At 40.8% G+C, this 17,401-nt stretch overlaps 1 protein-coding gene across 3 annotated transcripts in view; it reads right to left on the reverse strand.

Moving 5' to 3' along the window:
* The window catches only part of capn15 (calpain 15), a 67,576-nt gene that overhangs the window by 36,842 nt on the left and 13,333 nt on the right, over nt 1-17,401 (reverse strand). For all 3 annotated transcript variants that reach the window (XM_074662890.1, XM_074662889.1, XM_074662888.1), the window contains one exon: nt 1,669-3,319. In XM_074662890.1, coding sequence (XP_074518991.1) covers nt 1,669-3,297 — 1,629 coding nt within the window. In that variant the 5' untranslated portion in view covers nt 3,298-3,319. The remainder of the gene's footprint in view (nt 1-1,668; nt 3,320-17,401) is intronic.

The following is a 17,401-nucleotide window of genomic DNA, read 5'->3' on the forward strand; positions in this document are numbered from 1 at the left end:
GCCCAAATGCGGCATCTGGGGAATGCATGCGTGGAGCTGAAAAGTGTTCTCCCCATCTGTTAACACGGAGACAGCTGAAAGCGGTCGGCAACTTTGAGCGCTCGCTATTCGAAAACCGGGCCCAAAAAAACAACTTCCCAAACAACCTTTGTAGAGCAGGGTCTAGTCTGTCATGTGAGCCAATTTCAAGCCGGTACCATTTTTGGTTTGGGAGAAGATAATTTTGGCAGAAAGGGTAAAAATGCAGAGAACTCTTATTTTGAAAGGCAAATGACCGGCTTCCTGTGCGAGATAGGTGAAAAATTCCACCACCCTTCTTTGTGCATCTCAATGAGGCGAACGTTTTGGTTTTGGTTTCATCTCTCTACGATGTTCCTAGCCCTTGCTAGGGCCGTTTTAGTGTGTTTTTTAGAGTTTTTTGGCTCTAGAGAGATTATTATGGGATGTCAGGGGTTATGTTTGGTATTTTGTCGAATTTTTCCGCGATTGTGAGGTGCATGCCAATTTTGGTGAGTTTTCGAGCATGTTCAGGGTGTCAAATAAGCGTTCGTTGACGGGGCAGAATAATAAGAAAGAAACGGATGGAAAACACAATAGTGCCCTCAGCTCAGGCCTCAGACCCCAAAAAAACAGTCTTAAATTGAATTTCTTATCAGCTGCCAGATTTTTTAAAAAAAGCAGACGCTGATATGATTAAATATCGGCGCTGATAATCAGTCTATTCCTATTTGACACGGCTGACCTCAAAGCCTCCTCATTCTCTTACTGCTAAAGCAGAAACCCAGACCTGGATATGATGCATCATTATTCAAAGGTTGTTATGACAACAGACAGGCGTTTAATTACAGAGTGTAATTAGTTTTTTGTCCCTTATGAAAAAAAATCCACACTATGATTAATGTTTGTGCAGGTTAATGGAAATGGTCTCTTTAACAAGGTGTTTGGAAACAAAAGGACTCACGCTCCTTTAATCCTTGAATAACTTCTTCAGAACTGATACAGTGAAGTTCACTTTAAAGGGAAATTACATTCGCTCCCTTTTAATCTCCCACAGACAGCTCTGCTATGATACCCTGCAATGAATTGCATTAAGAAGTCTGATATATTCCTCAATCAGATCTCAAGAGTTGTGTTTGGAGCCAGGGCGGAAGACGAGCCTGACTGAAACTTTGCTATCAGCTTTAAAAACACCATATCCCAGCAGCCTTATCAGGACACACAGAACAAACTGAGCTCAAGCCGCTCTGATCGTTACACTCTGACGTTTGCAGCTCTGCATCAGACCCGAGTGCGGTGACTGAAAGGAGGTTGTGCTCATATGATACTGAGACACTGAATGTGCAGCTCCTCAGGAAGCAAACTTCCAGCAGCCGGTCATTTAAAAGTCTGCTAACGCAGCGAGTGCAAACAGAGGCAGTGACAAAGCCTATTAGCATTTCTGTGAAATTAGAGACTGAGGGAGTGGGAACAAAGCCAGAGCATTAACAAAAAGAGGAATTAAAAAGGGGAAAGTTTCCCCTAAAAAGCAATGTGCATCCTGTGACGCAACCAAATAAGCTGATTTTCTGCTTCTCTGGATGAATTAAAAAAGGGCCACATGTTTCACTTCCTGTTCATGTTTGAGCCATGTGCTGTTAAAGAGTTGTTTTGTCTCTGTCCGTCTCTTACCTCTCTGCAGAAGCTGACGATGTTTTCCCAGAGCTCCTTGGCCTCCCCTTCGTCGTTTCTCCGACGAGCCTCCACGTGCATGCTCTCCCTCCTCTTCAGCGGCTTCACCACTTTCTTCAGCGTGAGGTACTGCTGCGGCGTGTGGCATGCTGCACAGTTCTTGGCCTTGATGTCGTTGATCAGCGTGCATGCCGGGCAGCTCCACTGCAGCACCTTCTCCTGAAGGCCGGTCGAGGCAGACGAGGAGGAGCTAGACGAAGCAGACGATGACGAGGGGTAACCGCGGGCCTGCTTCCGTGTTTTATGACCCGAGGATGATGATGAGGAGGAGGAAGGTGTGCAGGAGCAGGACGCAGTGCCAGGCCCCACCGAGAGGCCACAGTGAGTACAGCAGCGGGGCAGCGGGGCCTGCTGCTCCTGGAAGCCGTGCAGTTTGGAGGAGCCGCAGGCAGAGCACTTGGGTGCACCGGTCGGGTTGCGCAGCGTGCACTTGGAGCAGGCCCAGGTGCTGAAGTCCGGGCTGGAGGGGCTGGCCGGGGTGAATCGTACCGTCTCACAGCCAACCAGGTCGATGAGGTCAGCGCCGACCCGTGACGATCGGCAGGCCTCACATTTAGACGAGCTGCCTGGGTTGGGCAACGAGCAGCTCGGGCACTTCCAGGTGGGAGCGGCTGAGGAGGACACGGGGAGGTGGGGGTTCAGAGGATGGTGCTGAGAGTCCTCCTCCTCTAAGATACTGAGGCGTTTGCTGGGGTACGAGGGCTCCTGGGGCTGGGCGTGTTTGGGCTTGGCTGGCCGCTGTGGGCCGGGCTGGGGGGGCACGCTGGCTAAAGGGGAGGTGGGACTGGGGGTGTTGGTGCCGGGGTTTGGTGGGCGCCCAGGAGGCGGCACCTCTCTCCTGCTGCGGGGCACCGGGTTGTTTTGGAGAGACGAGGAGAACGACGTGAAAGGGGAGGAAAGGGGCTGTGAGGGGACGTGGGGGGGCTCTTGGGGATCACAGGGAGGTGCTGGGGGGGAGTCATCTGTCAGGTCTATGAGGAGTGGAGCAGCCCCTGCCGTGTGGACGGGAAACCCCACCACAGGTGTGCGCACCTCCGGCACCACCAGCGCCTCAGGAGGGATTTTAGGCAAAGACAGTTTCCTGGGTCCTCCACAGGCCGAGCAGGACAGCGCCACAGGGGTGTTATGAAGCGTGCAGCGTGGGCAGGCCCACCCAGAGTGATGCACCTCCAGCCCGTACACCTCCCCATTGCTCTCAGAGCGCCGCAGCACCTCCTCCTTTGCAGGATGCTCCAGCAGAACCGTCGGGGTGATGGAAGGCGTCGGAGGCTCAGAGGGAGCGGGCGGAAGGCCGTTGGCAGTGGCAGCGATGGTGGTAGTGGGGGGCGTGTGGGTGGCGGGAGAAGGTCCGAAGCCGCAGACCGAGCAGGCTCCAGACCCCTGCGGGTTGTTGAGCGTGCAGCGGGGACACGCCCAGCGGTGCTCCTCGGTGCTGCTCAGCCGCAGGATCTGGTTGAGGTCCGGTTTCTGGCGTGGCGCCTCACAGATGGAGCAGCGGGGAGCGGCGCCGGCGTTGAGGAAGGTGCAGCGTCCACATGACCACTCGCTGCCTCTCACCGCTGCTGCCATGGAGCCCGGAGAGTGAGAGTGGCTGCAAGACAGGAAAAAACGATGAGTCAGAACGAATTCAAGAGCAGAATGAGTGAGTCATGAATTCTGTTACAGAGTTTTCACAACTATACGGCACGAATACTAAGTCTGCACAGACCGAGGGTCCTCAACCTGTGGCTCTGGAGTCTCATGAGGCTCAATAAAGCCTGCCACCGCTCTACTTCACCTCCTACAACATCAATAGCCCAACAACTTTCCATGCACCTGTGGCTAACTTCAAGTTTTACAGCCCTGGGAAGATAACTACATCTACAAAAAGACTAATCTGGAAGAAAACACAGATTTTAATTCTGTGTGGATGGATTCAGTTAACTGACAAGATGCTGGATTAATATACATGATTGATATGTGGCGAGACATTAGCAAACAACAAAAAATGATGAGTGATGCAAAAATATGAATATATTTTTTCAAATTGAGTGTTCTTTCAAAAATTAAGATATTTTTGCAGTTTTGTATATTTTACTTTCAAACTGCAAATTTTTGAAAGTTAGAAATTTTTTGCTAATGTTTTAAAATGTCAGATATTTTTGACATTTCAGAATTTTTTTAAGTAATTGGAATTTGTTTTCATTAAAAAGAAAAGAAAATTTTGAAAAATTGAAAATATTGGAATGTTTTTTTTTTTAACTTTTTTTTTTTAACCTCTAACTTTCTGGGATATTTGCAAATTTATTTAATTATAAATGTCCCACAATATTTTTTTTATTTTTTTATTTTTTAACTTCTACCTTTCTGGAATATTTGCAAATTTATTTAAAAACAAATGTCTCACAATTTTTTTTTTAAACTTTTTTTTAAACTTCTAACATACTGGAATATTTGAAAATTTATTTAATTACAAATGTCCCACAATTTGTTTTTTTTTTTTTTTTTGAGTTTTTTAATTTCTAACTTTCTGGAATATTTGCAAATTTATTTAATTACAAATGTCCCACAATTTCTTTTTTTTAACTTCTAACTTTCTGGAATATTTGCTAATTTATTTAATTACAAATGTCTTACAATTTCTTTTTTTTAACTTCTAACTTTCTGGAATATTTGCAAATTTATTTAATTACAAATGTCCCACAATTTCTTTTTTTTTTAACTTCTAACTTTCTGGAATATTTGCAAATTTATTTAATTACAAATGTCCTACCATTTCTTCCTTTTTTTTTTTTTTTTGCAAATTTTGGGACTTTAATTTAATTTTTTTTTTTTTTTAAGAAAACCAAGACATCACATGAACAATTTAATCAATTAAAAAAAAAATCTTGTTTTGATAATTATTCAGTAGATTTTACCTATGTATAGAATTTTATACACTCTGTGGTCTTTATTGTGAAGATAAAGAAGATACCTGTGTAAAGTGTCTTTGAGTGCATAGAAATTATTATTATTATTTTGTGGCTCAGAAAAGACTTAAATCCAGGTAAGCTGAGGTTGGCTCCTATGGAAGTCAGTCTTTAACTGAGCAAAGCAGGAGGTAAGCCAGAGACTGAAAACATGTTTCCTGTTAGGTCAGGGTGGCGATCTGAGAGAAAGGAGGACAGTGGAAACACTGCAGACTGCACGACGAGGAGAGACAGACGGAATTAGGAGGGAAAAATAGAGGACGAGGGGGAAAGATTAGCCAGTGCAGGGGAAAAATCAAACCTCCCTCCTGGGGGCTCTCAGGGCAGTAAATCCATACACAATGGCCACATGATTAGAGCCAGGAAGACAGCACACGGAGAGGAGGAGCCAGAGAGGAGAGGAAGAGGAGGAAAGAGCGATGCCTTTCTGATTCTTCAGTCTTCCTGAGTTATGAGAATGGAAACACACACAGGGGATGTCTTTGACTTCATCCTTGCACTTCTCTACCCTTTTACGCACTGAATGCTAATGCAGGGCAGCTGGGGGCAACTTAAGGTCACGCTAATCCCACGCCCAAATGAGTTTCCAAATGAATTTCAATTACATGAGAGCATTGGTTCTGGCAGCGCTCATAATTTCAGTGTGTTTTACTTCAAAACGATCCATTTGAAGCAGTTTACAGAGCGAGCATCAACGGTGCAGAAGAAACATGTGAGCAAAGGGGAAGTAATGAAGTCAAGAGTCTCAATTCACAAACAGAGGGAGCCCAGTATCTGATCCACGGTGTCAGGCTGCTCGGCTGATTCCCGCCTCCTCCACATAATAATAACCTAAAAGCAGTGTGTTGCTGTGGATTGACTTGTCCAATCCATCCTGTGCGCCTGCAGTTTAATCAATCAGGCGTATTGAATGTGGGGATATTAGGGCCTTTGGGTGGCTGGGTGGAGGGGACCTGCACAGCTGGATACCGGTATGAAGGGGGGTTTAGGGACGTATTTCTGCTGTCTGGACAGGCCAATAAATGTCCCCGTCACTCAAGCTACTCATGTGTGAACAGCAGCAGCGAGGAGGTAATGGGGAAATGTGGGATAGTGGTGGGGAAGGTGCAAAGAGCTGGGACATCAAAGATGTAAGGAACAAAATGAGTGCAGAGAGAGTGGATGTTGTCGTGATAAATATCTGTTTCTGAGAGTGAAACCAAACACTGTCGTGACAAAAGCTATTAAAGGGAAGAAGAAGTGGTTTGTGGACAGGGCTTGACATTAGCACCCGCCAGCCTGCCAAATGTGGGTGATTGTCAAAACACTGCTACTCCTCCAAGCCACTTTGGGGAGTTAAATTATTTAATTGTAGCGTTTGTGAAATGGCATCTAAATACAAAATCAGGGGTCTGTAACCTTTACTTTCAAAGGAGCCATTTAGCCTCAGCTCACCTAGATTTAAGTCATTAAGGAGCAACAAAATCTACTTTATCTTCAAATAATGAAATAAAAATGCATAAAATACTAAATGTAGTTCAAATCTAATGAACAAAAATTATTTACACTAGAAGATTTTTGGGCCGATAAAATTGTACACCTCATATCCTACTTTCATATTTTAAATAAATCTGCAAATATTTTGTTAAAAGGTTCTAAAATAAAAAATAAATGAAATTAGCAAAAAACAAAAAGAAATTATTAGAAATTTCAAACATTTTCCAAAATTTCAAAAAAGTTTAAAAAAATTACAAAATGACTTGTTAATTTGCTAAATTTTCACAAAACTGTTAAAATTAGAAAAATAAAAATAAAAAATATCAAAAAATTCTACATGTTAAAATATGCCAAAAAAAGTTTGAGATTTAAACATTTGAACAATTGAAAAAAAAAATTAAAAAAAACTGTTAAAATAAGAAAAAATGATAAGACAATATCAAAAAATTCTAAATGTTAAAATGTGCCAAAAAAGTTTGAGATTAAAACATTTGAGCAATTGAAAAAAAATCACAAAACTGGTAAAATAAACAAACATAAATAAAAAAAATGTCAAAAAATTCTAAATTTTAAAATATGCAAAAAAAAAAAATTTGAAAATTGAAACATTTTAACACTGAAAAAAATAACAACACTGTATAAATTTTAAGAATTTGCAAAATAAAAAAAAATAAAAATGTTAAAATATGCAAAAAAAAAACAATTTTGAAAATTTAAATATTTGCAACAATTTAAAAAAAATTACAAAACTGTAAAAATGTAAATAATTTGCAAATTTAAAAAAAATATCAAAATTTTAAAATACGTGAATTATTATTATAGTTTTTTTCTGTAATTAAAACATTTGCAAACATTCTAAAATAATAATAACTTGGTGTTTTATTTCAGTTTATTTATTGATTTTTTTAAATTAATCTTCTAACTTCACCACTTTTATCAAATGCAACACTAAACTACTTCTTTCATGCTTTGCCTTTGTAGACTGCATAGTTTTATATAAAAGGAGCCCAACCTTACACACAACTGTCTCAAAGCTGAATACCTGATATAAACCTGTGGCGTTAAACATTTATGTTGTCTTGATATGAGTTTGCACGGAGGTTATTTACATTTAAAAAGGCTTCAATCCAACTCAAGTAAACTTTAGCATGCCATTTTTGCCTTTAATCATAATAAACATTATTATCCAACATCAATATTGTGGCTAGTGAAAATGCTGAGTGGGTAGTAACTCGGGGAAACTACTAGCCACAGTGGCTGGTGAGCTAAACCGTTAATGTCAAGCCCTTTTTGTGGGTATTTGTAGCAAATTTGAGTCATTGTAGATTTTTCCAGGCAGCACAGACTCTACAGATCCTTTGTTGCTTTTACATTATAAGATGATGGAGCCCATGTGACATTTTCATGCCACTCATGAGGTATAGGCGAGCGCCATGAGGGTGCCTGCTGGTTGGTTGATCTACTCCCAGCATGTGTTCCGCCCGGCTAATTTCCCTTAGTTCAACTCCATTAAAGCCTTTCAAAGCAGGCATGTCCTCAGACGCGAGGGACACCTCTTACATACAGACAAGCTCCCTGTTCCTTGCCTCTCGCCAGCTCCTCTCCCCGAGGTGAGGAGAATTTCAGCAGTGAGCGGTGCTAATGCATCTCTTTGGGTATCTATGTGTCCTCGCCTTCGGGCGTGCTGGCACATCGCTATATTTGTTTGTGGACGCAGAATCGCCGCTTGTGTTGTTGTCCAAAGACATTGGTGCCATAGTTTGTGTGTGACCTCAGAGGCTCACAGGGGAATGAATGTATAGAAGGAGAAGTTATGGCGCTTTGTGTCAGGAGCTGTTAGTGCTGCATTTATTCTCCAGGGCTCAAGACGGATCTCTGATGTGAGGCAAAGATGGAAACTGATGGAAGCAGCGACAAACAAAAGACCAAACATTGAGAAATGAGTGTTTATCTCTTTGTGTTGTTCATTTCTTAATCTGACAGTAATATCTGCCATGTATCCCAGGTTGTTATGAATTATTAACTCTGCTTTTGAAGTTTCAGTCAGTGAGGAAGGATTTAAAAAGGCATCTTGATTTTTTAATGTGCTGTTAACCTGCGCTTTAATACCCAAACATCCCTTCAGTCACAAGTGGCTGAGTTCTGTCTCTGTCACATGCTAACCTCGCTAACACTTGTTCCGAGAGCTCGCTGCTCTCCGAACATCAACAGCCAATCACAACAACAATAACCACATCACAACACGTGTCAACGCATCTCGTCTGATGACAAGTTTCTTCCCCGTGGTCGCTCTCAGATAGCTGTCAGACCTCTTTCATCTCCAGCAGGAGACAAAGTCACAATGTCAGCCACGCCGAGACGTTGTCAAGGCGATTGATTTGGTTCTCCACGGAGAACAAGGATTGGAAATGTATTGTCGTCTCATTGTGTTTCTCTCTTGAAGCAGATGGGATGAAGCTTTTCCTCACAGTGATGAGGCTCCTAAAGAATAGTTCAAAACCAACCCAATCATTGGCACTTTATAGCCCTGTCAATCATCGTTAAACGCGACATAAAACTTTGTTTTTAACCTCTTATAACTAATGAAAACAAAATTTTTCAGAAAAAAGAGGACTTGAATACAAGGCAGCCAAATAATATCTTCAAATCACCACAACAATTTGACCTGAGAAACATTTCTCAGAGGCATATTAATTTTTTAAAGTTTGACCACAGCCCATCTGGAATGACTGGGGAGTCTGATTTTTTGACCTATACTGCAGCCAGCCACCAGGGGGAGCAGTTTTTGTGCTGACCTCACTTCGAGCTCAGCAAGATGACATCCATTTTTTTTAGCCTATGGTGTTTCCGCAGCCAACCATGCCCCCTTGTGGTAGGCGGTGTGTAAGCTAGGTGCTGATAGCTGCATCAATAAACAATAGCTGGATGCCACAGCAGTGCAACAGTGTCCATGAATCCAACGAAGAAGAAAAACGCGACACAGTGAACAAAGAGCCATGATGGAAGACATCCAGGGATTTGTCTTCTTTGTGATTGATATGTGGCTCTTTGTTAGAAAGAGTGTTTCAGAGAGGAGAAATACAGCAGCTGCTGTCACACAGGAAGTGACGATTCTTTCCACCAATCAACGGACTGCAGTGTTGTAGCTCCACCTTCTGGGGTCGGATTAGTTTAGTCTCAGGTATTTCAGGATCTGTCCCCAGATTAGTCAGTCGACACGCCATAAAATGCGTGCTGTACCGAGACAAATCGAACTGAGCTTAGCTGTTCATGGTGGATTAATGTTGAGTTAATCCAATTAACATAAAGACTAGAAATAAAAATTCGTGGGAGAAAAAAAGATATATTTAAATTGTGACGCTTTCTCAAAAAAAGCTTTTTTTTTTCTGTCTTTGTTTATAAACTGGATTGGAAAAGCATTACCACTTTTCTCCAGCAGAGGGCAAAATGTTTCTTTCTGACTCACGTGATGTGCATTTTTATGGGAAAATATGGCTCCTGATAAAGTCTGTAGACAATATCATTATTATTTAACTTTTTCACATGGTCACGTGTTTAAAGAGCAACCTAAAAATTGCGAAAATCGTAATATCAAAGAATTGCAATGTAAATCGAATCGGCACTCCAAAAATAAAAGAATAAAATTGTGACAATAGCCCTAATAAAACGTAATATGGGACTGCTCATTGAGCTTATTTCTGTGGTTTTACATAAGCTGGATGTGTCCACCCATCGTTCTCCTCTGAAAAGACTTTGTGCATGCGTCACACACTGAGTCTATATCTCTCTGTATGTACAGCACAAGCCTGCAGCACATGATGAACCATAACAGCCTGTGATCCCTGGACCCTACTTAAAAGGATGCTTTTCCTGTACATGCTCCATTCACTCACAAGAGAGAGTACAAACACACTCACACACACAGGAACACACACACACACACCTTTTGTCCTTGGCCCCTGTGTTCAGTGGAGCTGCTCTAAAAGTGCCCACTTCAGCTCCTCAGTGTCGCAGACCTGGGCGGCTGGCCAATGGCTCACAGCGCAAAGGGAGAGTCCTCACTTCTATAAAACCCATCCTCCTGCAATAAGGTCCTCATTGCAGTCTGCCACCCATAAAGTACCTGCTTCTAGTCCAGACCCACTGAAGTAAGACCGTCAATGACCCCTGACCAATTTTTGGATGCTTCACTGAGTGTAAGACAATCAAAGGGCACTTCAGAAGACTATTACAGGGAGCTCTGCGACTCTAAGAGAAACACGTAGACCAGTAACATCATTGTGATAGTGGGGATGTGTTAGGTTAATGGCAACAGCTGATATTGAGCGAGGAAGGCGACAGACAGTAAAGACAAAGGGAACAACACAGGAAAACATGAAATCTTATCAAGTGTTTTTGCCTTATTGTCAGTAGAAAATGTCTTTTTAAACTAAATCTGAGCCACATTTCCCTGAACAGTCCAGAAAAATGCTTCATTTTAAGTTATTTAAAGACAAAATTTTCCAGCATTTTACTTGTTCATTTAACAGATTTTTGTTTTACTTGTATCAAGCAATTCAGACCTCATTTTGTCTTTAAATAACTTGAACAAGATAGTTTTCTGGACTTGTCACGTGAATGTGGCTCATATCAAGTATAATAAGACAATTTTTACCTAAAATAAGACAAAACACATGATAAGGTTTCAGTTTTTTGCAGTGAATTGCAAACAGAGAAAATACACTGCAAATAAACTGAAATCTATGAAGTGTTTTTGTCTTATTCTCCGTAGAAAACTTTTTTTAGACTTAATCTGAGTCACATTTACCTGACAGAAGGATGAAAAATGTCTTATTTCAAGTTATTTAAAGACATAAAAGAGGTCTCAATTGCTGTAACAAGTTAAAAAAAATCTGCCAATAGAACAAGAGAAAAGTTTCTTGTATTTAGACATTATTTTAGTTTCAAGCAAATTTTTTAACACATTTTTCTTGTTCTTTTGGCAGATTTTTGTGTACTTGTTTCAAGCAATTCAGACCTTATTTTGTCTTTAAAAAACCTGAATCAAGACATTTTTCTGGACTGACTAGTTGAACATGGCTCATATCAAGTATAACAAGACAACTTTTTCTTATGATAAGGAATTAGTGAATAAGAAACAGAGACATTACACTGCAAAAAAAACCAAAATCTATCAAGAATTTTTTTCTTAATTTCCATAGAATGTTTTCAAGGCTAAATATGAGCCACATCTAACTGAACAGTCCAGAAAAATGTCTTGTTTTAAGTTATTTAAAGAGACAAAAATGAGGTCTGAATTGCTTGCAACAAGTAAAAAAAAAACTGCCAACAAAAAAAAGAGAAAAGTTACTTGTATTAAGATATTATTCTAGTATCGGGCAGATTTTTGAGCCAATTCTTTTTTGGCAGATTTTTGTTTACTTGTTTCGAGCAACTCAGACCTTCTTTTGTCTTAAAACAACTTAAATCAAGACATTTTTCTGAACTGGTCAGCTGAATGTGGCCCATATTAAGTATAGTAAGACATTTTTTTTTCTTATAATAAGGAATTAGTGAATTAGAAACAAAAACATTACACTGCAAAAAAATGAAATCTTTCAGGTTTCTTTTTTCTTATTCTCCGTAGAATATGTTTTCAAGACTAAATATGAGCCACATTTAACTGACCAATCCAGAAAAATGTCTTGATTCAAGTTGCTGAAAGACAAAAAAAATGGTCTGAATTGCTTGCAACAAGTAAAAAAAATCTGCCAACAACAAAAAAAGAAAAGTTACTTGTATTGAGACATTATTCTAGTATCAAGTAAATATACGAGCAAGTTTTTTCTTGTTCCTTTGGCAGATTTTTGTTTTACTTATTTTAATTGGAACAGGTCAGGTGAATGTGGCTCATATCAAGTATAATAAGACATTTTTTTCTCAAAATAAGACAAAAAAACACTTGATAAGATTTCTGTTTTTCGCAGTGAGTTAGAAACAGATAATACACTGCAAAATAAAAATGAAATCCATCAAGTGATCTTGTCTTATTCTACGTAGAAAATGTCTATATAGACTAAATATGAGCCACATTCACCTGACCAGTTCAGAAAAATGTCTTAATTCAAGTTATTTAAAGACGAAAATGAGGGCTAAATTATGCAACAAGAAAAAAAAATCTTCCAATAGAACAAAAGAAATGTTTCTTGTTTTAAGACATGATTCTAGTCTCAAGCAAATTTTTGAGCAAATTTTTCTTGTTCCTTTGGCAGATTTTCGATTAACTTGTTTCAAGCTGTTCAGACCTTATTTTGTCTTTAAATAACTTAAATCAAGACATCTTTCTGGACCGGTCAGCTGAATGTGGCTCATATCAGGTATAATAAGACTATTTTTACTCAAAATGAGACAAAAACACTTGATAAGCTTTATTTTTTTATGTGAATTAGAAACAGAGACAGAATACTGCAAAAAAACTGAAATCTATCAAATGTTTTTGTCTCATTCTCAGTAGAAAATGTCTTTTTAGACTACATCTGAGCCACATTTGACTGACAAGTCAGACTTGGTGCTTTTTTTTTTTTTTTTACTTGTTACAAACAGTTCAGACCTCATTTTTGTCTTTAAGTAACTTGAAATAAGACATTTTATGGACTGCTCAGTTGAATGTGGCTCATGTTAAGTCCGAAAAGACAATATTTACTAAAAAAAGACAAAAACACTTGATAAGATTTCTGTTTGAGCAGAGTACACACTCCCCGCTCGAGTGGATAGTGTGTTGGCCACCGATGCTCGGCTCCCTGGGTCCTTTCCACCTACTGAACTCCACAGTGAGACACAGTGAGCTAAGTCTGGCCAGCTTCTCCCGGCCTCCCTGCGAGACATTTGGCCTTTGTGTGGCGGTCATTAGCACTGCCTTTCCAAAGTTGGCCTCCAGCCCAAGGCCTGAGGGGGAAATGTGCTACCGAATGTGGCCGTTTGGAGGCAGGGTTCATCTCATTTATGTGAGAGATACAACTTTCACTGAGCGAGGGAAAAGCTGTCTTCTCTGATATTTAGAATTTGTGCGAAATCATCTTCCTGATTCTATAAAATGACTCAACAGTGGCAACATGTTCTCATCCAATTAAACCAAATGTTTCTGTTCCACAAATGCCTCAAACATGGCTGCCATAGAGCGTAGCACAAACTGAAACCGTGCATCAACATTCAGACCGTAAACTGGCAGGCTAATGCATTAATCCTGACACCAGACGAAGCTGAAAGACTGAATGACTCAGTCAGCACTTCACAGATATTATATAACACATGGCCTGTCTGTCACTCAGCTACAGCAAGTGTCACACAAGGCTGCCATGACACTTCCTGACTTCCTGACTTGGTGCTTTTTAAGCAAATTTAGCAAAACACAGGGTTCCTGAAAGCCTGCACTGTCAACACGAAACTACTCAGGAGGGAATTCCTGTTCTTTGCAAACTGTTCACTCGACTGGCTCTGATCGTTTGACGGCTCATAACAACTACATAACACAGCTACGCGTGTTATCTTATGTGAACATGCCATGTTATCTTACAGCAACACACCCCAGTCAACCTGGAAGAGCATCTCTGGCAGACGAGAAGCAGACTCCCAGTTGTAAGGGTGTAGCTTGTGCATATAGCGGCATGCTTATGTGCTGTAACTGATTAGCTGTTAGCTAAAGCCCAAAAGTCATTATGTTGAATAACTTTTGTTATGACACTCGGTAACGGATGGGGTTTATGGGAGTTTTAACTCAGACTCAAAAGCTGCGTTTCCACCAAGCAGTCCGGTTCAGATCAGTACGGTTTGGTCCCGATTGGCTCGGTTAAGCTTGGTCCTGTTTGCGTTTCCACATCCAACCGTGCCCTCTCGTGGTAGGCGGCGTGTAAGCTAAATGCCAACATCTGCATTAGCAACATTATAGAGTGATGCCATAGCAGCGTGGCACAGTGTACCCTGCTAATAAATCCAACGAAGAAGAAAAATGCGACACAGTAAACACAGAGCAACGATGAAGACATCCAGCAAGTTGGCCCGGCGGCCTTACGTCGACTAGTCTGCTGCAGCTATCTTAGCTTAGCAGTTAGATAACGTTTCCCATGAAAACTCTGATTCAGGATTTTCAGCTTGAAGTTTTACTGAAGAACTGACTTCATAAAGAAATGTACATTACTCTCTCTCAGGAGATTCATATTCAGTACATTCCAAATGGTATAAATCACCTTATTTACCAAAATAACAAAATAGCACAAGCTTGATGCTAACGTTTATGGGAAACTGCATTGATAAATTAAAAAACTAAATTGATAAATAAAGTATTTTCTATTCTATTCTATTCTATTCTATTCTATTCTATTCTATGCTAGCAGTTAGCATACATCAGTATAACTTCAGCTTCAGAATAGAATTTCAACTTTTATAGCAGAAACATATCACATCAACTGTAACAAAAAAACAGGCTAATGGCTGACTTTATAACTACGGAAAGGTTCCAAACAACTTAAACAATTGCTCTAACCACTTTGAGACACTAGATGGCCTACTTGAATTATTAATATATTACAACACAGTCATTCAACGTCACATTGTGTGCAATTTTTACCTGTTTCTGTATAATTATGCCCAGAAATATCCAGACTCAGGGACCAATTACATTTTATTTACTCACAGTATAAACTCAATTAAATGTTGTTGACACAGAAAACCTGTAAAGCTACTTTTTGTACCAAGAAAATTCACATCAGGAATTGATAAGAGAATTGATAAAGAATCTGATGATAGCAGAATTGATTAGGGCCTCGGTATTGACAAAATCTTATCAATTGCCATCCCTATCTGCAACGATCGTAACAAATGTACTATTAGGCTGATGGATGCGTGAAGCTGAGTGCGACATCAGTGTTTCCGCTAATAACGCTGGCTAACTGGTTACACGGCAACAGTGGCTGCAGCATTAGAGTGCTAACAATGCATTTGATTTGTTAATTGTTGTCAATAAACTCTCTTTTTTTTAACGTAGAGCATTTCTTTGCATATTCGACCTTCATCAGCAATAACCTGTAATTACTATCAGGCTGTGCTCGGCTAGAAACTCCAGTTAAACAGAGTGTGTGGAACTCCCTTTGCGAGGGAGGCTCCAGCTGAACCCCTCACACAAACACACACACACACACACACACACAAACATAAAGTGAGTCACTCCTGTGATAAATATTTACAAGCTGAGTTTGTGTGAGAACAGGGGCACAGATAGCGGAGCTGATAAAATGTTTATGCTAGACAAATGTCTGGGTTACAGCGCTCTTGATGATGAGCCTGTTTAATGGCTGTGACCTGAGATGTGACAGGGATGGAGGAAGTGGTTTATCGCAGCTTTGACTGTGAGTTTTTCTGCTTTTCATGTGTTTTATTCATCCGCACAAACATCTCTGGCAGACAGCGCGTTGATGCCAGCTGAGCGGTGATTCTTGTTAAACAGAGCAGAACGTGTTATTAAAAAATGAGAACTATCAGAGGCCAACACGCCCTTGGATCACAGAGGCTGTGATAAAAAGAATTATGAGTGTTGAAACATACTGCTAAATCTGAACACACCCCAAAAAAAAAAAGCTTCAGTTGTGGGATTAGATCAGCGCCGTCACACATTCTTCAACACACTCGAGGAACTCCAATGGAAATTCATTTCACCCTCTCGGTAATGAATGCAGCCTGTGTGCAGCGGTTAGACAGCAGGAAGGTTTATCACTTCATTGTTTGGATTTTTCTTGCTTGCTGGGCCACTTAGAAGTAAATCCCCCCCAGCGAGCAGTCCTCCCGCCTTTCAAACTGCGAGCTGATGAGTCAGGGTCAGAGACCTGTGGGGGAATATTTGTGAGAGCCGCCTCTCTACCTGGCTGCCAGGTAATATGTTGTGGCATGATGATGACTCATTACTCAACCGGGGCAGCTCTGCAGACTTAATTCATTACAGCAAACATTGTGGAGCGGTGCCAGGGGTGGCTACTTATCCAAGGTTAGTATCTGAAGCCAAGAGTTTAGCCGCAGATAAAGAGTTTCCTCTGCGACACGCTGAGACTTGATGACGTGAGACGAGGGATTGGTGACAGTGGCACCTCCGTCACTGAGGATGAACAACAAGATACCTGAGGGAAGCTTGGAGCAGGGATCTGTTTAATGAGGAGCCGCTGAAACACTTTATAAAATATTACACTGTGTTACACAAAAGGTCTTTGAAAAGGTTCCCAGAGGCTAAGGCAGTCCTTCAGCAAGAGTTTCTGAGGTCATGCACTGAGAGCAATTTATTAAACTTAACAAATACTTCCTTATTCTGAAAGTGGAATGCAACAAGTAGGGTGTGATAAACAAACAAAGGTGATGTTGTCTAAGTGTTAAGTGCCGGGTAACTACATGCTCGAGAACTTCTCGAGAACTTTGTCTTGTTTTGCTAAGAAGGGCACATAGTTCAGTAAAGAATAACTCTGCTGTTGCTGTTGTTATACAAGTCTGACACAAATCTTCACAACCCAGAAACATAACTAAGACTACAGTTTCTACAATTTCATTCAGGAGACGCTTTCATACAAAACAACGCACAACACAAGCAAGAATTTGGACAGATGGGAAAACCTTGATTAGTGCTACAATGTGCTGCCATTAAGTACAAGAAGATTTTCTTTCCCCCAAGTAGAATGATTGTTGTCGCTGCAACAATAAAACTCAACCTTCAATAAAATTCAATGATCAGTGCTGAAAATTCACTAAGAGCTGGGTCTTAAACCGTCTGACTCATTCTACCCCTAAGGACAAAGAGGAGAGTCCTCAGATTAAGAGTCTAAGGCTGTATTCAGACCAGAAAAGTCCTTTGGTCTACTTGTTTGGTCCGGACCAAAAACAGACTTTATGTTTTTTCGTTTGGTGTGGTTCGTATTCAGATTGTACTTTTTGCAAGTGGACTATAATCTGTAAACACATCCAGGTGTGTGACGATCAGTGCTCTCATTGGACAGCACTGACAAAGGCGGCACACAGAATACAGACCTGGAAATGGAGGTAAACATGTGTTTGTGCTCTTATTAGAGCTGCAAAATCATTTTCAGTTTCAAGAGCAGCTCCTTCAAAGCAGCTTAACAACACCGTTTACAATTTTGGAACAGCGAAGACGAATGCGCGAAGCAAGGAGACGCTATGCTCTGCGTGTCCTGACCCACAACATGCTAGCAACAGCGTGGCTAAACAGAAGACAGAGGATC

Source organism: Halichoeres trimaculatus, unplaced genomic scaffold (assembly GCF_033239565.1).
Source record: "Halichoeres trimaculatus isolate MK-OKI-2021-1 unplaced genomic scaffold, fHalTri1.1 fHalTri1_scaffold_23, whole genome shotgun sequence".
Classification (NCBI taxonomy): Eukaryota; Metazoa; Chordata; class Actinopteri; order Labriformes; family Labridae; genus Halichoeres; species Halichoeres trimaculatus.